At 40.3% G+C, this 22763-nt stretch overlaps 1 protein-coding gene across 2 annotated transcripts in view; it reads left to right on the top strand.

Moving 5' to 3' along the window:
- The window catches only part of DEPTOR (DEP domain containing MTOR-interacting protein), a 153292-nt gene that overhangs the window by 102166 nt on the left and 28363 nt on the right, over positions 1-22763 (top strand). For both annotated transcript variants that reach the window (XM_012646565.1, XM_012646564.1), the window contains 4 exons: positions 7443-7628; positions 9502-9636; positions 13240-13310; positions 14966-15070. In XM_012646565.1, coding sequence (XP_012502019.1) covers positions 7443-7628; positions 9502-9636; positions 13240-13310; positions 14966-15070 — 497 coding nt within the window. The remainder of the gene's footprint in view (positions 1-7442; positions 7629-9501; positions 9637-13239; positions 13311-14965; positions 15071-22763) is intronic.

The raw sequence follows: 22763 nt of genomic DNA, 5'->3' as shown, positions 1-22763 counted from the left end.
CCCAAATTTAAGATCCCCTTTAAAAAGTTTTTCATGCTGTGCCATCTAGGGAACAGTGAATGTCTGCATGATCTCTGTGTGCTGCTATCTAGTAGTGCTGGATTCAGTTCCCTTCTTTCATGGTGCCTGTTGTGTTATATCATTTACCAGCAAACATTTCAAGGATGAGTGAAAGTATGTGACCTTCCTTCTTCAAACTAGATAAATGGCCTAAAATATCTTTTATATTCAGCTGAACTTGTAAAGCTTAAGATGATACATTTTTATATTCATCCTCGGACTACATGTATGAGTGGAATGAAAGCCAATTATTCCCCTTTAAGGTAATCAGGGTATTTTATTTCTTTGTATCTGCTAAAATCATCCTAATCATTTACAAGGAAAAAACGTAGCCACATTATCCACAAAAAGAAGAATACATCTGTACCATGTCACTATCATTTTGGTAAACTACATGACATTTCCCTCATGCTTTCTGAAAAGTTAAGGTATGCAGTGAATAGGGATCTGTTTTTCTTTGATCAAACAGTGAATTTAGTGCTCCTAGAGTCCCAGGTTTCCCAAGCAATAATATCTCATATTTACAAGGCTCCAGCTTTTCTGGCTATGTCTGCTTCTCTTCCCATTTCATTCCATTTAATACCAAGCCAAGACAAGCCCTTGGAGAATTCCACCAAAGCAAAAAGGAAAGGTTTGGAAAGTCCCCGAAATTATAAATTGGATGAGTATAAAGTTGTCAGTTTTCAATTATAACTGTTGATAAGATCACAACTGGAATATTATATATTGAGCATAGACATTGAACACCGTCTCTTCAAATCTTCATCCTGTTTGAAGATGAAGAGTCCAAAGGAGCAAAAAATGAAGTTTATCAAACTGTGTATGTCACACTTACTATAATATGAAGGTCCTGTGTATCACTGACATCTGAAAAATGAAGAATTGGACCACCTTTAATATTTAGAGTCAACAATGAATTGTTCCCCTAAATTTTTCTTTCCTTTTCTTTTTTCTCCCAGACAATGGATTTTTTGTGTGTGTTTAACAAAGAGTGAGTAGCTTATGTAACAAATGACTTTTATATTTAATATGGACACTGATGTGCTGGCATATAGAAAAATCAACTTTTCTCTCTGGAATATAAACTATTAATATGTGTCATTTATCTGTCATTACTTCTTGAGCCTCTACTTACGTAATTTAAGACTATAAAAACAGGTCTTTGACTTTCTTAATCTAGTTACTTCCAAAAACTTCCTGTGTATTAACACACTCCTCTACTTCTTACTTTCCTTCAACTTCTGAAATTTAAATATCTTCCAGTGAAGTACTCACTAAACTTGATCTGGATATCTGGTTACGATTTCATGTTTTTTATGGGTCAAAAGGTAACATGAAAAAAAAAAAGATAACATGACTTCTCAGAGAAGGGCAATATGTTCTTTGAACAAAAGGCAGAAAAGACAGAGGAAATGGGTTCTGTGTAGAATCTTTAATGAGCAAAGGCTAAAGTCAAACTTCAGAAGTCTACGACGATTAACACTTAAAACACTATATATCAGACACCATGTCAAACATTATCCCATTCCTTCTTCACGTAGAATATATGGAACAAATTGAGACTTGAAGTGTTTAATAAGTTGCCCAAATCACTCAGCTAGGAAATGTGGCAGAGCTAGGATCAAAACTGAGGTTATCTGACTCTAAAACTTGTGCTCTTCATCATGTGATGTTTTTTTCTCAAAGTTATTTGGCACAAGAAAGTTATCAGTAAGTGCCAACCTAATTGTTTTGTTCTCTTTTAGCAGGACTTTGGTATTGATGAGCTTGAAAGGATGAGCAGATGAAGGTGTCATATTCCAATCACAGTGCTAAGATAGATAGGACTGTGTGTGGCACTTAGTAGGTGTTCATTGGAATAAATGGATAAATTACTGGACATTACTAAGATTGAACCAAGAAGATCAATAGAAAACCTGAACAGAACAATAAAAAGTAACAAGACTGACTCAATTATAAAAAAATCTTCCAACAAAGAAATATCCAGGACCAACCAGATGGCATTACCACTGAAGTCTTCCTAACTCATTCTGTGGAGCCAGCATAACCCTGTTATGCAAACCAGAGAAGGACACAACAAAAAAAGAAAACTACAGGCCAATAACCCTGATAAACTTAGATGTAAAAATCATCAGCAAAATATTAGCAAACCAACCCAACAACATGTAAAAAAGATATTAATAATACACTGTGATCAAGTGGGATTTGTCCCAGGAATACAGGGATGGTTCAACATGTGCAAATCAATAAATGTCATATATCACATTCCATTTCAATAGAATTAAATGGAAAAACTATGTGATCATCTCAATAGATGTAGAAAAAGCGTTTGATAAATTCAACATCCCTTCATGATAAAAAAAAAACTCTTAATAAATTAGGTATAGAAGGAAAGTACCTCAACATAATAAAGGACATATATGACAAAGCCACAGCTTACATCTTCACTGATGGAGAAAACTGAAAGATTTTTCTTTATGAACTGGAACAAGACAAGGATGCCCACTCTCACCACTCTTATTCAACATAGTACTAGAAGCCAGAACAATTAGTCAAGAGAAAGAAATAAAGGGTATCCAAATTGGAGAGGAGGAAATCAATTGTCCCTGTTTGGAGATGACATGATCTTACATAGAGAAAAACCTAATGAATCTACCCAAAAAGTCTTAGAACTGGTAAATGAATTCAGTAAAGATGCAGGATTCAAAATTAATACACAGAAATTGGTAGCATTTCTATACATGAACAGGTGAACTAGCTGAAAAAAAAAATAAAAAGGCAATCCCATTTACAGTAATAGCTATAAGAAAAAAAAACAGAATAAATTTAACCGAGGAGATGAAAGACCTCTACAAGGAAAACTACAAAACACTTATGAAAGAAATTGAAGAAGATACTACAAACAAATGGAAAGACTTTCCATGCTCATGGATCAGAAAATTAATATTGTTAAAATGACAGTACTACTCAAAGCAATCTACAGATTTAATGCAATCCCTATCAAAATACCAATGACATACTTCATTGAAATAGAAAAAAAAAAATTCTAAAATTTGTATGGAACCACAAAGACCCCAAATAGCCAAAGCAATCATACCAAAAAGAACAAAGCTGGAGGTATCACATTATCAGACCTCAAAATATACTGCAGTGCTGTAGCAACAAAAATAGCATGGTACTGGCATTAAAATAGACACATAGACCAATGGAACAGAATAGAGAACCCAAAATTAATGCACATATTTACCACCAACTTATTTTAACACAGGTGCCAAGAACATTCATTGGCTAAAGGACAGTCTGTTCAGTAAATGGTGCTGCGGAAACTGGATATCCATATGCAAAGGCATGAAACTTGACCCCCCACACACTATACAAAAATCAACTCAAAATGAATCAAAGACCTAAATATAAGATCCAAAATGATAAAACCACTAGAAGAAAACATAGGAGAAATGCATCAGGACATTGGTTTGCAGAAAGACTTTATAAGTAAGACCTCAAAAGCATGGGTAGGAAAAGCAAAAATAAACCAATGGGATTGTAACAAACTAAAAATATTCTGCACAGCAAAGGAAACAATCAGCAGAGTGAAAAGCCAATCTCTAGAGTGGGAGAAAATATTTGCAAACTATTCATTCAACAGGGGATTAATATCCAGAATATACACAGAACTGAAACATCTGAACAGCAAAAAAAAAAAAAAAGAAATCTAGTTAAAAATTTGGCAAATGATCTGAACAGACATTTCTCAAAAAAAGACATTCAAATGGCCAACAGATCTATGAAAACATACTCAACATCACTAAACATCAGGGAAATACAAATCAAATCCACTGTGAGACATCATCTCACCCCGGTTAGGATGGTTATTATCAAAAAGACAAAAAATAACAAATGCTGGCAAGGATGTGGAGAAAAAAAAAACCTCTTAAATACTGTTGATTGGAATGAAAACTAGTTTGCAGACCAATTTAGAGGTCCCTCAAACCACTACAAATAGAACTACCATATGATCCAGCCATCCCACTCTTGGGAATTTATCCAAAAGAAAGGAAATCATTACATTGAAGAGACATCTATACTGCCATGTTTATTGCAGCACTTTTCACAATAGCCAAAATATGGAATCAACCTAGGTGTCCAACCACATGAATGGGTAAAGAAAACATGGTATATATACCATGGAATATTAGTCATCCATGAAAAAAAATGAAATCCTGTCCTTCACAGCAACATGGATAGAACTGGAAGACATTATATTAAGTGAAATAATCCAGGAACAAAAAGTTTAACACTGCATGTTCTCACCACATGTGGGAACTAAAAAACGTTGATCTCATGGAAGTAAAAAGTAAAACAGAGGATATTAGAGGATAGGAAGGGGAGGTGGAAGGGAGGGATTTGTTAAAAGATACAAAATTACAGCTAGATATGAGGAATATGTTCTAGTGTTATATACTACTGTAAGATGACCATATTTAACAATAATATATACTTTCAAATAGCTAGAAGTAAGCTATTGAATGTTCCTAATGCAAAGAAATGACAAATATTGGAGATGATGGATATGCTGATTACCATGATCTGATCACTATGCACATTACATGTATTAAAACATCAGTATGGGCCAGGCGCGGTGGCTCACGCCTGTAATCCTAACACTCTGGGAGGCCGAGGCAGGTGGATCACTCAAGGTCAGGCGTTCGAGACCAGCCTGAGCAAGAGTGAGACCCCATCTCTACTGAAAAATAAAAAGAAATGATCTGGACAACTAAAAATATATATAAATATTAGCTGGGCATGGTGGCGCATGCCAGCTACTCGGGAGGCTGAGGCAGAAGGATTGCTTGAGCCCAGGAGTTTGAGGTTGCTGTGAGCTAAGCTGACGCCACGGACTGTAGCCTGGGCAACAAAGCGAAACCCCATCTCTATAATATATAGAAAAAATTAGCCAGGCATGGTGGCGCATGCCTGTAGTCCCAGCTACTCGGGAGGCTGAGGCAGTAGGATTGCTTGAGCCCAGGAGTTTGAGGTTGCTGTGAGCTAAGCTGACGCCACGGCACTCACTCTAGCCTGGGCAACAAAGCGAGACTCTGTCTCAAAAAAAAAAAAAAAAGAAACATCAGTATGTATCCCATGAGTATGCATAATATAATTGTTATTTGTCAATTAAAAAATAAAAATACAACTGAAAATCTCGATAAACCCCTAAGATATAAATAATAATGTAGAATTGAGTATAAATCCAGTCTAATAGTCATACAATTAGCAGTTTTATGGGACATTGTTTCAATTCTTTATGAGAACCTAAATAAGCACAGGAATTATTAATATTTCTGACAAAGGCAGAAAAGAGTAGTGGTTTGGAACTTGGACTCTGGAGAGTCAGATACTAAATGTTTTTTTGTTTGTTTGTTTTGTTTTATTTTCAAATTTTTGTAGAGATGGAGTCTCACTATGTTGTCCAGGCTAGTCTCAAACTCCTGGCCTCAAGTAATCCTCCCACCTCCTCCTTCCATGGTGCTGGAATTACAGGCGGACACCACCATGCCCGCCAACATAGCATTATTTCTACCTCTGCCATTTACTGTGTCTCTGTTGGGTGACTTACTAATACGTTTGGGCTTCAGTTTCCTCATCAAAAATAGGAAAGAAAATAACAATACCAGTACCCATATCCCAGGCTATTGTTATAATTAAAGGAATTAATACATATAAAACATTTAAAATAGTGCTGGATTCATAGAACATGCTGTATGAGGGTTAGCTTTGGTTACTGATTTTGAATTGACACATTGGCATGATTATATCACTCTAAATTATAAATTTTTCCTTAGACTCTGCAGTCTTTATCAGTGGATAGCCATTTATTCATTCATTAAACATCAAACTTAAATGGCTACATACTGTATGATCCCACTTATATAATGTTCTCCAAATGATAACATAAATTGGTTGTCAGACATTACAGACTTGGCATAGGAGGCTATAAAGGGGGTAACACAAGCCAGGTGCGGTGGGTCACGCCTGTAATCCTAGCATTCTGGGAGACCGAGGTGGGAGGATTGCTTGAGGTCAGGAGTTTGTGACTAGCGTGAGCAAGAGCGAGACCCCATCTCTACTAAAAATAGAAAAATTAGCCGGGCATGGGGTACATACCTGTAGTCCCAGCTACTGGGGTGGATGAGGCAGGAGGATCGCTTGAGCCCAGGAGTTTGAGGTTGCTGTGAGCTAGGCTGACACCACAGCACTCTACTCAGGACAACAGAGTGAGACTCTGTCTCAAAAAAATAAAAACAAATAAAGGGGTAACACAAGGGAGGGAGCTTCTTTGTCATGGAGGAACAGTTCTGTATCTTGATTGTCATGGTGCTTATACAAATCGATACATGTGATAAAATTGCATAGAACTATATATATACAGACACACGTGCTTTTGCACACACATGCACAGACACAAATCAGTGCATATAAAAACTCGTGAAATCTGAATAAGATCTATAGATTTTACCAATGTCAATGTCCTCATTTGATATTGTATTATAATTATTTATGTAGGATGTGACCATTGGGGAAATCTGAGTGCAGGGTACATAGAAACTCTCTGTACTCTTTGTCATTGTTGTTGATTTTTTAAATAGCTTTATCGAGATAGAGTTTACATACCACACAATTCACCCATTTAAAGTATATAATTCAGTGGGTCTTAGCACATTCAGACTTGTGCAATCATCATGACAAGCCTTTTAGAACTTTTTCATCACCTTAAAAAGAAATCCCATATTTTAGCTAACACCCTTCTCAACCCCCAAGAACCCCTCAATCCCTGGTAACCAGCAGTGTACTTCTGTCTCTAGAGATTTCTCTGTTCCGGACATTTCATATGAATGGAATCATATAACGTGTGGTCTCTGTATTATTTTTGTAATTCTCTGAGGGTCTATAATTACTTAAAAATGGAATGTTTTAAAAAACGAATTGAGGTGTTGCTATGGGACAAGCACCGTGCTGGGAACTGGGGACACACGACTAAAGGAAGCCAGAATCGCTGCCCCAAAGAGCCTAGAGTTCAGAGGGAAAGGCAGGGGAGGAGCTGGACAAGGGTACAGTGTGGTCAGTGCTCTGAGGGAGGAAGACTAGAGCTCGGATTGGGGCTGAGGCCAGAGAAAGTTCCCCAGAGGAATTGGTTAGCAAAGTTTTAAAGCACATAACACGTGGAAAGAATTTGGGACCATGTGTGGATGGACCACAAGCTCATGTGGCATCTATGAAACTAACTCTTTCTTGAGACTTTTGCCCCTGTTGGCTGGAGTCTTCTGGCTGCAGCACTCAGTGGCCAGGATGCCAGACAGTCCTCATCTGCTGTCTCTTCTCCCCAGTGTCCAACAAACACCCATTTGTGGACAGCAATCTTCTCTACCAGTTCAGAATGAACTTCCGTCGGAGGCGAAGACTGATGGAGCTGCTCAACGAGAAGTCCCCTTCTTCTCAGGAAGCTCATGACAGTCCCTTCTGCCTGAGGAAGCAGAGCCATGACCACCGCAAATCCACCAGCTTTATGTCAGGTATGCCATCAAATGTTTCCTGTCTTTCCGGAAATAGTCGGATAATAACTCCTCTTTGGGAAATTCTGTTCTGCAGCACATCGGTATCTATTCATACCAAGAAGTAGGCAAGAGAAAAAAAACACAAAGTTTTTCCTGGGCAGCCAACATAGATGCAGTGATTCTATTTTATAAAATTATGTGCTTGAATTATAGGGGACCTCTCAAACTCTCACTCATATCTATTTGCTTTTCATTGAGAAACAATTCTTACATATTACTTATTCAGTTCTCTAAATCACAACTTGGAAAGGCTATGTATTTAAGTGTGACTAAAACTTCTGTGGGTGTGGACACTGATAACAATGAAAAGGCAACTGATTTTTCGCCCATTATCAAGGAGTGACAGAGAACAGAGAAGAGCTAGGAAAAGCAGACCCAGAGGCCCAGAAAGCACAGCAGCCTGGGCGTTCCAGGTAAAGTCAAACGGTCTCATCTTAGCAATTAGCCCTGATGGAAATGATGCTGTTTGCTGTTCACGGGGATAAATCCAGAAAAGGTGAACTTGAAGTTAGTGTCACTCTGTTTAAGAAGATGAGGTGCTTAAAGAGATATCTTCAACTCCTCTGAAAACTTGGCATTGACTCAAGGAACTGATTGGCTTAAGATTTGAAAGTGCTGGGCTTATCCCAACACACAATGAAAGTGTTATGTGTCAGGTATGAATAGGAGCAGACACTGAGAACACTTACAACTATATGTAGGTACACTTCTGTGCTGTAGGCACTGAGCCAATCTTGGTTGCACTGATTTTCTCATTTAATTCTCACTGTGACTCCAAGAGGAAGGACTTTTCTTCTCCCCATTTTACAGGTGAAGGAACTAAGGCAGAGTGCAGTGTAGTGGCCTGCCCATGGTTAGAAAGTGGTGGGCAGAGCTGAGTCTCATAGCAATTGTGTCTTACTCCAGTGCTTCTGTTATATTGCCCTTCCCTAGCCCCTGTACACACCTCAGCTTCCTCAGACATAGCTGGCTGGAGGGGAGCAGGAAACAAGGGCTGCTGTGGAAAAATAAAGACTGGCCAAGGGTCAGGAGCCTGAGCCTGTGTTCCCAGGCCAACCTGGCCAGACTAAGAGGACATGCCAATTGAGTGCCTCTTTAAGGATGCAGTCTTCTGCAAAGGGAGAGTAACTGTTCACTTACTGGTGCAAAGATTTGCCTGTTTCTTGAGTGGGCCCAATAGACCTGAAGCAGTGATGATGATGATGATGAGGAGGAAGATATAGTAACCATGGTTACCATAAATGCCAGCATTATTTTGCACTTCCACGTGCCAGAGTGCTCTCCAAGGTTTCTGTCATTCACTCATACACCTTCCCCCTGTTGCGAGCCAGCCTACTCCATGACAGAGAGAACCAAATCAGGAAACTGAAGACACTGCCTCATACACACTTTCAAAGCCTGAATACGTTCTGTGTATTTTAAGCTCCTTCTTCCATGACTCTAGATGATGAATGGTCTAATATTAAATCATAAGACATTTATTATCACTGTTAATTCATCCCCTGTAGAGCCAGCATTTAATTTACATCCTAGCAGGAACTGCTCAGCATGGATTTGGTAGTTCTTGAAATATCATCCTTTCACACAGGTGATCTAATCCTCCCTTGAGATGACATTATTCTCACTTTACGGTTAGGGAAATTGAGGCTTAGAGAACTGAAGGGAATGGTCCCAGGTTGTGCTGTGAGTAAGCGGCAGAGCTGCAACTCACATTCTTGCTTTTCTGACCCCAAGGTCAGAGTGCTCCTTCCTGGCCTCACTGTACCTTGCAGCTGAACGCCCGTGTGGCGTCTCCCCCTCGGTGACCGTGTGTGTTTTCTGGCCCACACAGTCAGCCCCAGCAAGGAGATCAAGATCGTGTCCGCGGTGAGGAGGAGCAGCATGAGCAGCTGTGGCAGCAGCGGCTACTTCAGCAGCAGCCCCACGCTCGGCAGCAGCCCCCCTGTGCTCTGCAACCCCAAGTCTGGTGAGTGTCCGAAAGGTGGCCCTGCTCCTGACTACGACTCTGGGGAGCAGACCCTGGGCCAGAGGGAAATCAGTGTGTGGGAATCTTACTAGAACATGCTCTTGGAGTCAACACATTTAAATGAAAGGAGAGGGGGTAAGATTGGGCAGAGAGAGAAATCAGGCTGTGCTGCAGTCCCAATGAAGGCTACAGCTGACCCCAGTGAGATGTGGTAGTTCTGGAGAGCTCTGGAGCTGGGCATGGCCCTTCAAAGTTGCCTAGAATCTGTTGAGTGGGCTGAGCCTTTATACTCACACGTTGATCAGTTATTAGATGGTGGCTGTCCCTGGGAGGAGGACATGACCTTGGGCAAGGCAGTTCTCTTCAGAGAGATGGTCCCCAAAGACAGCTGAGTGTTGTCTGCCATTAGCACTCCCAGAGCTGGGAGGAGCCTCTCAGCCCTCAAGGGGGTTTTGGCAGCGCATGACAGTGTTCATTACAGCAGGGGAAAGGTGCCTCCCCAGGCTGCAGCAGATGCAAAGATCCATCTGTGGGGCCCAGCACCCCTAAGGAGGTAGCATGGGTCTATGCAAACCCAGCTATCCCTGGAATTGACTCTTGGTGCCCTGTGCTATATCAAAATCTACTCATCAACTTCCATGGCCTTTATATTCTAGTAAAAAAAATCCACGCACAAAGATTGTCGATGAATTTGTACTTAGAAATGATCTTTTCTCGGCCCCAATCAGTTAGTTCTTCAATCTCCCAGGAACCCCCAGGAATCCATTGATGCTACCGCCTTCTCACCATCACTTACCCACCTGCACCCTCATGCTCTCCTTCCCAGGATTAGGTTGTGTGGTTTAATCATTATAGTCATCGCTCGAAAACACTCTCAACTCCATTTGCTTAGTGCACCGTCCACCCCAAGTTCAGTTTATCACCTTCAGGGAAGAGACTTTCTTCCCTTTGCTCATGATGTTCCCTCATCATTAGATGTTGGGGATGCAAAGATGAGAGGTCATGACCCCGGCTCAATGAATACACCATTTCTTTGGAGAAAAAAACCAAAACATTATGTGTTAGTGAGAAAAAGGACTAATAGGTGTTGTTCAAAGGGCTTTAAGAGAAAACTCTGTCGTCTAATGCTTTTATCTAGGAAGGTGGCTATTTTTTCCTAATCTAACTTTTTCTTTTCACTGCTTTCTGGAGGATTAGCAGCAGGAATAAAGTTATAACCTGCAAGTGAACAAAGAAACTTGCTTCCACACTGACCCATTGAGCACCCATGTACTACTGGGTTTTTCAATTAATGGAACAGCATGAAAAGGAAGAACTGAATTCTTAGAAATAGGATATTTGAAGCCCAGATAGAAATCTAACAGGCATCCTTGCAGGTAAAAGCAAAAGATCTCAGATTCAAAAAAGGGTCAGTTGTGCCAGAACCATTTTACTTGTTTTTGATTGCATGGGATGGAATATGAACAAAGTGTTAATTACGTAGATTAGCAACACATCCATGTTCCTTGAGGTGGGTTAGCATTGTTTCCTCTTCCTCCTTGTTGTTTGGGTCAAACGGAAGAGTTTACTGTTATGAAGGCATAAGAGAAAGGTCTTGTTGCCTCTCCTGGGTCTCCAAGGACAAGAGCTGTCAGACTGAGTTGTGATTCATAAATTTCACTTCTTACCCATATTTTGACAAGCTTTTCCCTCACCCTTGAGAGAGTTCCCAAGACCCAGTCAGCTCATCTGTGATTTTTTTTTCTCAAGCAGAGTATCAGGCCTTCGCAATAAGGCATTTAAAAATTAATCATGCCATATAGACCAAGAAGGTACTATATATACTTTTTAGTTCCGTATATAAATGCCCTAAGCCAGACCAAAAAAAAAAAAAGCTACAGATATTAACATAGTCAGAATCATTGTGATGAGTAAATAAGCCTCCAAGGATATGAAAAGAGAAAGCTTAAGGGTAACTCCCTGGGCCACAAAGTTTTCTATATTTTTCCACATAATAATGAGAAAAAGTAGATTAAAATAAATGGTCAGCACTGTTGCCACACAGTTTATTGTGGCTCCTATATGCAAATTCATAAGCCCCCTGAGGGTTTGTTGGGGATAGAGAAGGAGTTGTCTGACAGGGAATAAAAAAAGATCTCAGTCTTTGAACATGGACCACTTTCTTACCTCCTATCCATCTAGTCCTATCTTGGTATTTGACCTACTCCCTCTTGTTTGGTGAACATAAGTTCATTTTCATTTTTATGAGCTTTAGGAAAGCAAAAATAATATCAGCTACCAGATACCTCAGCAAAAAGCACTGCATTGCCTTTAACTGAGAAAGCAGCTTGTTAGGCCAGAAGGCCACGCGTGTAACCGGCTGCCTGGTGGATCATCCAGGCCTTGCCCCACACTGCCTTTCCTCTCTCTGCTGCACACTTGTTCCAGAACTGATGGCTGACTGCTGCTAGCAAAGGGAATTGGAGGCTGCCACTTTGCCAGGTTGGGCCCCTGTCCCAGTCCCTTCCATTTCTTTGTGGCACTTCAAGTATGTGATGTCTACCTGGCTAGGTTAGAATGGTCCCTGTCCTCCAACCCATTGGATGCTCTGGGTGGCTGTGGCAGTCCCTTCTCTAGTTCTCAGTGATCACAGAGTGGATGGGAAAGTTCATTATTGGTGGGTTTTTAGGCAGCTGGCAAGTGAGGAACTAGCTACTGTCTTTACCATCTTGGTAGGCAATGGCAGTGAGCTGATAAGAACAGGTATCATAGGAAGACACCACACCAACATCTTCTGGAGCTTCTGAGCCCTTTTTTTTTGCATACAAAGACAGCCTGGCACAGGAGGGACAGCATAGCACAGCATAGCTGAGAGCGTGGGCACTGCTCTCCAATGCTAGAGTTTAATCCCACTTCTGCCACCCATGAGCTCTGGGACCTGGGATACAAGCAATTTAACTTTTCTAAGCTTCTGTTTTCTCACTTATAAAATGAGGATAATAGTGAACCTAACTCATGCATTCTTGTGATGCTTAAATGAGATAATATGTTTACAGCACCTAGCTTAGTGCCTAGCATGTGTTGAGTGCTCAGAAAAGTTCACTAGTAGTATTACTCAGGGCAAAAAACAGTGTGCACATGCGGTCATGGCTGTTAATAAGGAAATGCGTGAAACTTTAGTACATGGTGGGTGTGCAATATGTTGGGAGGGGGTTGGATGGGGTTAGCTCTTGAAACATGGCTATTAGACCACTGGAGTCCTAACTTTAGACGTGTGTAAGTGCATGTTGGGGTTTAAAAGGAAGAAATGCGAGAATTAGAAAACATGGCCCTTTTCTTTATAGAAAAATGTCAGCTCCCCCCTTCACCTCCACCCCTGGCACTCTTGCTTCTCTTCCCTTTCTTTCTTTATTTTTTCCCATAGTTCTGTAAGGTAGGTTTAAGATTATTTATGTTTGCTGATATTTTCTGTCTCTGTCCTGCGAGAGTTTAAACTGTGAGGCAGGGACCTTTGCCACTTTCATTCACAGATGGCCACATAAGAGGCACTCAATAAATACCTGCTGAATGAGTGAAAGAAGGACTCAGAAGTGCTTATTCCTTGACATTGTGTCTGTCTCACAGTGCTGAAGAGACCTGTCACATCCGAGGAACTCCTGACTCCCGGGGCTCCGTATGCAAGGAAGACATTCACGGTAGGCTATTGGTTTGGCTTTTTTGCCTATACATGTTAACACGTCAGTGGGTAGCTATGGACTGAACTGAAAACTTTTTCCTAATTTTCCTTTTGTTTTTAGTACAATTATAATAGTAGGCTTTCTTGACTTGAAGGCACTAAAATGTATTAGGACTTGACATGGTTTATTATTAATACAGCATTTTAAATTCTTTTTCTTAAAGATTTCCATTATGTACTAATTCTAATGTAATTACAGATTTTAAGGCAAATGGTAGTGCACATAATGCCAACAATTCCTTCTGCATTACAGTTAATTCTAAAAATCATTTAAGGTATTAGAGGAGTCTTAAGGTAGAGAAGGAAACTATGCGGTCAGTTGTTCTACTGCAGGCACGGTGCTTTGGCAATGTCAGCATGCCTTGAGATACACAAGCATCTGACTTGGGAGCGCTGAGTACCTGTGAGCAGCCCCAACCACCTGCCCCTTCTTGGAGGCCCTTCAGCTACTTTCTGCCTCCATTGGTTTTCTTCAAACAGAATCAAATGTTTTTATCGACATGACTCACTCACCTTCCCTTGTCTTCTTTGTCATTCACATCCATGATCAACACCCCCTTAAAAATACCTCTCCTGTTTCTTTTACCCTCTAACTTTAGTGACATTAACTCAGGGGAAAAAAAATATATCCACATTCAATCAACAAAGGTTGCAAACCTTTGTCAAGAGCTACTTCACATTTGCGCACTGAAGAGTAAATAGGAGAAAGGCACCAATAATACATCTGCATCAGGGAAAAAGGTAAAACTGTAGATTTGGAAGTGAAATTAGGTGTAATAGACTAATACAGCAAACCCTAAAATCATGCAAGGGCCTAAAAGTCTTGAGACTTTCCATAAAAATTTCTATTTGCTTCTCTGTTTTCCCTCAGTCTCTAACATTCAAGAGATGATTATATTTTGAAAGTATCTTTGGCTTTTAATTTAAATGCCAACATTGTTAGTAATTGATTGTGAATGTATTTCATCTGGATTTTGGTTGGGATATGGGTTAAAGACTTGTCTGGGAGCTGTCCAGGGAACGTAAGTGCCAGTTCTAATAATGGCCTCTATAGAGAAGGCACGCTTTAGTTGCAAACAACTTTGGATTAGAGTCTACTTGTACATTGTGAACTTTATGCACTTTCTCACTTTTTTTGCTTGGTGGAGAAAATTGTGTTTCAAGAAAGCCGAGATTCTTCGTATTTCCCACCATGAATGATTTAAATTGTTACTCTAGACTTCAATGAGGTTGCAGGATCAAGAGTGTATCATCTGGATCTGGGGAAAAAGAACAAACTTGGAGTAGAATTGTAGCTTGCCTTTAAGAGTCTGATATTAAATTGCATAATAGCCAAAGAAAGGGGCAATCTGCCAGTTGTTTATTGAGTAGTGCCCTCCCAGAAGCATCTTCTTTTGCCAAACAGGTTATGTTTCTTGACCACATTTTCCACAGAGAGATGCCTGTGTTTGTGATAGAAGCAAAGTGTTCCCTTGCCCTGGCAAGGCAGAGATGAAATGGAGAAAGATATGTCACAGCACGCACTTAATCTTGGGCTGGTTTTCTCTCTCTTGGAAGGACAGGCAAATCGCCAGGGACTGTCTGCTGACGGCTAATTGTGGTTTTCCTCTCTAGATTGTCGGCGACGCCGTTGGCTGGGGCTTTGTGGTGCGAGGAAGTAAGCCATGCCACATCCAGGCTGTGGATCCCAGTGGCCCTGCAGCTGCAGCGGGAATGAAGGTATTAACTAGTCTTTTCTCACCCTCTTTTGTGTTTCTTATTCTCCACAGTCTTTAATTTTCTCCAGGGTCTCCTTCTCTTCTAATAGGGCAGGGTCTAAATACCTCTAACCTGACTTCATTGTTTAGTGCCACCTGTACTTTTTCTCTGTTTTGGTCCCATTTTTGCCAAATTTCCCTTTTCCTTTCCTAAGGGGGTGAAATGCAGCCAAGAGCATGTGATGTAGCAACCAGGAGAGCAAGTTTTCCTACCCCTCTGCCTATACCTTCTTAGTCTCCGAACCTCTCTTGGTGTTTCACATTTCTCCCCTCAGTCAATCCTGAGTTTGAAAAAATACATATCTCTTTTCACTTAAATCTTATATAATAACTCTGCTGCATCTATTCTATGTGAGGTGTGTTCCTGTGGGCTTTATGTGGCTAGTAGCACATACTAGACCCTAAGATATTGCAAATATGGAGAAAAAGAAATCAAAAGTCATGGAACTTGGAAGAGGAAATCTGGATTCATATCTTGGTCCTGCTAATTACTAGCTCTTTGATTTTGAACAAGTTTTCAAAGAGGAGCCTATTTCCTCCTCTCTCAAGTGACAATTATACTATTTTCCTCAGCTGTTTTATGGATTAAATATGTGAAAACACTTCGATAAAGTATAAAGAGCTATACAAACAGCAATTCAATATTGAATGAATATGTATGATTTTTGAAAATAATTTTTACATATTTTTAGTACTAAAGTGATATATGTACAGTCAAGAAAATATGAAAAATGCAGAAAAGCAGAAAAAAATTAAAATTAACCATAATCTTTCCCAACTCAGAGATGACTACTATTAACACTTCTTAAGTAGTTTTATTGAAGTGTAATTGGCACATACTAAAGTGTAGCACTGTTACCAGTTTGATTTATATTCTTTTAGACTTCTTGTATGCACATACATGTTATATACATTGTTTTTATTTATACAGAAATATGATATCAAGGGATGTTGAGAGCATCAGTTTTCTGCTTTGAAACACCTTCCCCTAGCACAGTTTTGTTCTCTTGTCTGTGAAACATTTCACAGAGGATATTTCTGTCTTGATTATCTGGGACCATGGGAGGATATAGAAGGCTTGAAAGCTAAAGATCATTCCCCTGTTCATTTATTCAATACTTTCGTACTCTCCCTTCAAACCTTTTCCTAGAGCAGTAAACTAGCCCAGCAGTGGCCACGATTTGGTTCTCTACTTCTCTGATGTCCAGCATGTGCTCTCTGGCATCGGTGGACATACTGGAAAAAAAGTGGGCAACAGAAAATGGCTCAAGGGAGCAAAGACCTTTACTGCCTGTCAGGGAAATCAGGTCCTGTGCTCTGGGGCAGCTACAGAAGCCTCATTGGCTAAGACAGGCTGTGTTAGAGGCCCCTCCTGCCTTCTCAGGACTGCAGTGGGCACAGCACCAAAGCAACTCAGAGCAGGAAAGTTGGCCAGGATCATAAAAGGCGAGCACTTGTATTCATGCCAAGGCTGAATTTTTAATTTTCTAATGGAACTCTTGGCTTGGGAAGAATTTTATATTTTATTTGCACAGTAACATACCCAGTATAAATTATTTTTGGCATAGCGCTTCAGTTCTAAACGTGCACTCACTCGCATGAGGCTTTGGCTTAAAGCACATTTCTTCAGAGAAAAGCAATGGATTTGCATCAAAGCTAAAACCTTGTTTTGCTTAGCCAAGTGTGTGGTGCATTTAATTGATCTTAGTTTATCTTTATTGATGAACATGCATAATCATTCTGGGCATTGTCAATTGATTAATTAACTCTTTAATGTACATACTCTGATAGATGGATTATCTGATATATATTTTTTCAGTTTCATAAGTTAATACTTCATATGGTTCATATTTTTAGTTTCTTAGGAGGTATACAATAGTTTTCATATGTTACAGAGCACTGCAGAATTCATTAGAGCAGTCTTTCCGTAATTGTATCATATAGCTCTCTGGTCCAGCAAAATGTCCTGTTCTGAGGTTCTGTGATCAAAGCAGTTTTAAACTGCCACACACTTTATCCCCCTTTTGGAAATTCACAAAGCATATTAGCATATTAAAAATTCTGATAAATCTGGCAGGGGAAAAAAAAACTTGTTTAAATTGTTTAGCATAACATTTTATCACTCAAGGGAAACATTCAAATAGAGTCTTTATTAATGTTGTTAGGATATATCCCTAAAATTGTTCTGAGAAGATGCTTTTGGTCAGACTTTGCTTTGGAACGAACATACAATGATGCATCGATTAACAATGGGGATATGTTCTGAGAAATGTGTTAGGCGATTTTGTGGTTGTGTTATCATGGAGTGTACTTACACAAACCTTCATGGTACAACCTACTGCACACCTAGGTGATGTGGGATAGCCTATTGCTTCTAGGCTGCAAACCTCTACAGCAAGTGGTTATACTGAATACTGTAGACCGTTGTAGCACAACAGTAAGTATTTGTTTACCTAAACATAGAAAAAATAATGTGTTGCACTATAATATTAGGACAACTATGATGTCACTAGGTGATAGAAATTTTTCAGCTCCATTATAATCTTATGGGACCAACATCCTGTATGTGGTCTGTAACTGACCAAAATGTTGTTATGTAGCCTATGACTGTATGGAGATATATTTTTTTAATTGTACTGTTTGTCGGTTAAATTAAAATGATAGTGAATACCATGCCCTCCAGTATAGTTTAGCTGTGTATATTCATTAGAAATTACTTTGTACATTATTTTCTTACCTGTTTCTTACTGAATAAATTCTTATTTTATCATCTCTGTTTGTTATAGAATAATTTTACTCCCATAAAAAGCCATTGCATAATCTAATCCTAAAGGCTTGTTTCCACTGACTTGTCATGTCACTGCTGCCCTCACCTAGGAAAACTGCAGAGTTCGGGGTGTGCAGTCCTCTCAGCGGGTGTCCTGGGGGAGTGCCCTGGGGCGAGATCCACCTACTTGGGCATTGATTCACCTGCTTGGTCTGGGTGGCAGAAATTGTTCAATATTCTACCCAGATGCCTCCTTTTTGCATCTGTGACTGTTAGGAGCTGACCCTGGATGGTGTAAGTGCCTGCCTGGCCTTCAGCGTCCCTTTCTAGACTGAATGTCGGGCTCGCTCCTTAGGTCAAGACTCTGGTTTTCTTCTGATTTCTAATGGGGACAAAACTCTTCCTCTGGGCCTTTGCAACTGTTCCACCTAGTGGGATTTTTATACTTTTACTATGGCTGCTTAATGTCACTGCTTACTTACTCAAAATGGATATCATCTTGTAACTGAGGCTCTCATGTTTACCATTTCACCTGTCTTCTATTTCACCTTTTTATGGGGATGAGAAAGTTTTAGGATATGGGCCACTGGTATGTGAACAGGATAAGCCTTGGGCTGAGACAACAGAGTGCCATTTTCCCCCTGTTAACACTTCTAGATCTTTCCAGACCCAAAGGAGAGCTCTTTGCCTGATTTAAATGAATCCCTTGTTCCATGACTAGTGGGCACCTTCATGCCTGCATTAAAACTTTACTTCTCTAGAAAGTCTAGAAGAACACCAGGATAAATGTGTCATTTGGGAGAGTGGTAAGGTCTACCCCAGTTCTTTTCTGGACTGGAGTAGGTAAATCTGTGACCTTTGCATCTAAGTAGCCTTCCTCTAATTTCCCAGAGCCCTTCATGCCTGTGATCTCACCAGAGCTGATTTAGCTTGGTGGGAGCTGGAGCATCAGGTAAGATGCTGGATGGGCCTGCTGAGATGTGCACCAGGGAATATGTAAATATCTATAGCAGGGGTTAGGGTCCAACCCGACTTCAGTTATAAGTGGAATTGAATTTTGGTGAAATATTAGACTTTTGCACTATCTCAAGCTTGTTTGAAAATTTATTTTTAACTCAAGTCTGTTTCTTTTCTTCCCTTCTTTCTCTTCATGCAGTAGTAGCTCATTTGTTCCCAAAGACCAGAAAGAGCATAGATGTTATAATGGAGGCCTCAAACTATAATATTTTTATTTTTAGCTTTGTCTAAATCAAGACCCACATAAAAAGGAGAACAATTCCTTACGCCTTTTCTAATAATTTGCTGTATAATTTCATACTATTCTCCTCCTCGCCTATGCTTGGGGAACAATGACTATTACGTCATTAAAATTCTCACTTGATCCAGCATCTTTGAATTTGGAGTTATTCTTATTTTGAAAGTTCTTTTACTTAAAGAATAAAATCTCTAAACCTCTGGCTTAGAGAACCTTTCTTTGGCATTACAACTGTAGAATAGAGCATGAAATATGGAATTTGTCAGAAGTTTAGTCAACCCAGGCAAGGCATTTGCATCTAGAAGTTGATTCCTGCGTGTTCCCTCTGCTGAATCTCCACTCAGCCTTGAAGAATTTCCTCCCATTGGCTACTGGTTCCTTCTGATGCATAGTGGAAAGGAAGAAACAAGAGTAGGAACTGTCATTGACCAAGTGTCCTCTGTGTACCTGACCCTGAACCACGCCAGGCCCCTTCTCTGCATGAGCCCACCTAATGTGAGCATCAAAATACTAATATACTTGAGGGAGAAATAATTCCGCAAGGAAGAATTCTATCTCTCACCTCTTTGCTACTTTGAAAAGGAAGGCAGTTCCCTCCCCAAGCTATTCTATAGGTTACAGTCCGATGAATATTATGGAAGCATTGGCTTCCTGTCACAACCTGTAATGATATTCTTTTGTTTTTTATCACATCAAGTCTAAAAACATTTCTGGACCATATTATCTATGATAACCTTACATGATCCCCTAGTAGGCTTTCTCAACTCTCAGTCAGGGCAGAAGTTTTACATATCACAAATACACTGTGTCTGCCTCTGGAGGAAATCCAATTAAGTGACTTTGGTGGTTACAATGCTCTAATGGCTTTCCATTACCATGAGAATAAATTCCGGGTGTGTTCCGTGGCCTGAAGCTCCGTGATCTGGGCCTTTTATTTATTTATTTATTTATGTATTTATTTATTTGTTTTTTATTTCAGGATATTCTGATCACAACCTCATTTATCTGGGAGGAACAGAGAAAAGTTTCACTTCACTGGCCTTCTCTCTGTTCCTCCAGATACCAGGTTTGTTCCTGCCTGGGGCTGGATGGTGTCTCTGATTAAATGTTAATCTTTCAGAGAAGTCTTCCTTAAATATCCTGTGATATTCCCCCTATCTTCCTCCAGTTACTCTTTCTCATATCGCCCTGTGATCTTAATCATCCCAGGCTGCTATAGAGGTGGTGGCTTAAACAACAAACGTTTGCTTGGGAAGTCCAAGATCAAGGTGGGCCAATCCCCTGTCTAGTAAGGGCCTGCTTCCTGGTTTGCAGATAGCCATCTTGTCTTTGTCTTCTCCCGGTGACCTCACATGACACAGATTGGAGAGATCCAGAGTAAGTTCTCCTCTCCCTTCTTAAGAAGGCACTAATCCCACCCATTAGGGCTCCACCCTCCTGACTTAAGTACCTCCCAAAGGCCCCACGTCCCAATACCATGACTTGGGGTTTAGGATTTCAACATATGAATTTGGGGTATACACATTCAGTCCACAACACCTGTCTTATTTTCTCCCTAATATTTTTTAGAATCTGATAATATATGTTTATTATCTGTTTTTCTTCTGTAATTCCCAAAATGTAGGGCCTTTGTCTGTCTTAGCTACTTACTATATTCCCAATACCCAGCACGATTCCTGGCATTTAGTTAAGTGCTGGAAGCAAATTTATTGAATAATCCAATGATCTGGGACTTCCACAGGAAGGCTAAGGGAATCCACTTATTGACCACCTGCATTGTGTCCTCCCACGTTTCACATGCATGGTTTCTTTTATTGTTCTAATAACTTTTGAAGGTAAGTGGGTAGTGTTCTCCTTACTTTATGAATGAGGAAAGTGAGACCCAGTTAATTTTTTTCTGAGGTCGCCCAACTTGTAAATGTTAGAGCTAAATTCAAATTTGGTCTGTCTGCCCCAAAGCCACATGCTTCCTATTGTGTTATTTCAAAAAATACAAACCCGTGAGGCAGAGCCCAATAGACAGCATATTCCATTAAAACTTTAAACCTCTTGTAAACTGCTCATGGGTGCATGACTTTTCATGTCTTCTATTCAAAACGCATTGTTAGAGTAGTCACGAGTTCACCTGGATTGGCTTGAAGAAGACAAATAAATAATTTTCATTCTTGGCAATAGCCCCTCAATTAGATCAGGACTAGATCTTGCAGGATCATCCACATGAAAAATCCAAAAAACTCACTTTTGTTAGTTTAGTTAGACACTTGTCAAAGCAAACCACTCAGCCTTCAGGCTCTGGAGGAATTTGAGCCATACTTAAAAATTACGAACAAAAGCTATCCTTGCTCTTTTCTGGAAAGTTTATTTTTTTCTTATGAGAATAATTAAATCCTGTGAGAAACAGTATTCAAGTTTTCATGCTACCCTGTGCCGTCTCAGAGGGATTTCAAGACTCTTGGCTTCTTTTCTTGTTTCCTGCTACGATGAATTGATGGATGTGGACCTACTGGGCCGCTATTCTGTTTGTCTGTTTCTTCGCATGTTTATATAGAAACAGAACCATCTGAGTCAGAATAAAGAATTCGTGGCCATTATGTCCTTTTTTCCCCTTTCAAAAATTCCTACTTTTCATATAAAGGAAAAAATTTCAAAATCCTGCTTTTTGGTCGTTCGTCCTCATGGCATCAAAACTGTATATTTCGTGGGATTTTCCTCCTGAACCAAGAGAGGCCAGCTTCCTAATTAATTCAGCCAAGATAGTTTGGGCACTGAAGTAGCAAAGTGTGGAATGACAATCAACACAGACGAGAAAATGTCTTTTGTCATTTGTTTTTTCTTTTCCCAGAACGTAGATCTTGATGTGATGTTTTAAAAAATATGTAGTTCCTTTCCCGTCAAGTTCAGGAAAGTCAGATGTGAGGATAAAAGGTGTTGTTTCGTGTGTTGTGCCAGGTCTCACTTTTGCGGACTTGTCACTTCCCAGTGAACAGAAAGCGGTACGGGTGACAAGACTTTGCTGCCATTGGGGTGCCCAGGAGGGGAGAGGTGACCACTGTGTTTGTGAGGGGCCCTGCCGGCATGAGGGGGCCGCTGCTCAGGGGCTCAGCTCAGAGCCCTTTTCTGCTCTGTGCCCTTGCTTAGGAGAAAGTCATCCACTGTGTCAGGGTCTGATGGCCCTTGGGGAGATGGGGTAATGGTGCGTAGTTCCTTGTGCAGTCAATATTTATTGACCACTACCATGTGCTAGGCATTATGCTAGACCTTCATGAGATTTACAGTCAGAGAGGAATGGAAACATTAAACAAATAACCCCACTATTGAATATATAATTACAAACCGAGATGAGAGCTATGAAGAAAAGGACTAGGGCTTCTAATTTTTGTGGGGTGGTGAGGGGATGAGAGAGAACACGTCCCCAAGGAAAGAATGCTTGAGCTGAGATCCAAAGAATGAATAGAAATCAACTAAGTGTGGGTGTGTACTTGTGTGTATGTATGTGCGCATGGTTGCATGTGTGTTTGCATGTGCATGTGTGTAGGGGTTTGTATGTGTGTGGCGGGGGCGGGGGGAGGGTGTACGCACACACAGGGCTTATTGCATATAGAAGGAACCGAGAGGCAGCATGGTACCCTGAGA

The sequence above is a fragment of the Propithecus coquereli genome, unplaced genomic scaffold (genome assembly GCF_000956105.1).
Source record: "Propithecus coquereli isolate 6110/MARCELLA unplaced genomic scaffold, Pcoq_1.0 Scaffold247, whole genome shotgun sequence".
Lineage (NCBI taxonomy): Eukaryota > Metazoa > Chordata > Mammalia > Primates > Indriidae > Propithecus > Propithecus coquereli.
Note: the sequence above shows the minus strand (reverse complement) of the source record. Positions and strands in the feature narration are given on the sequence as shown.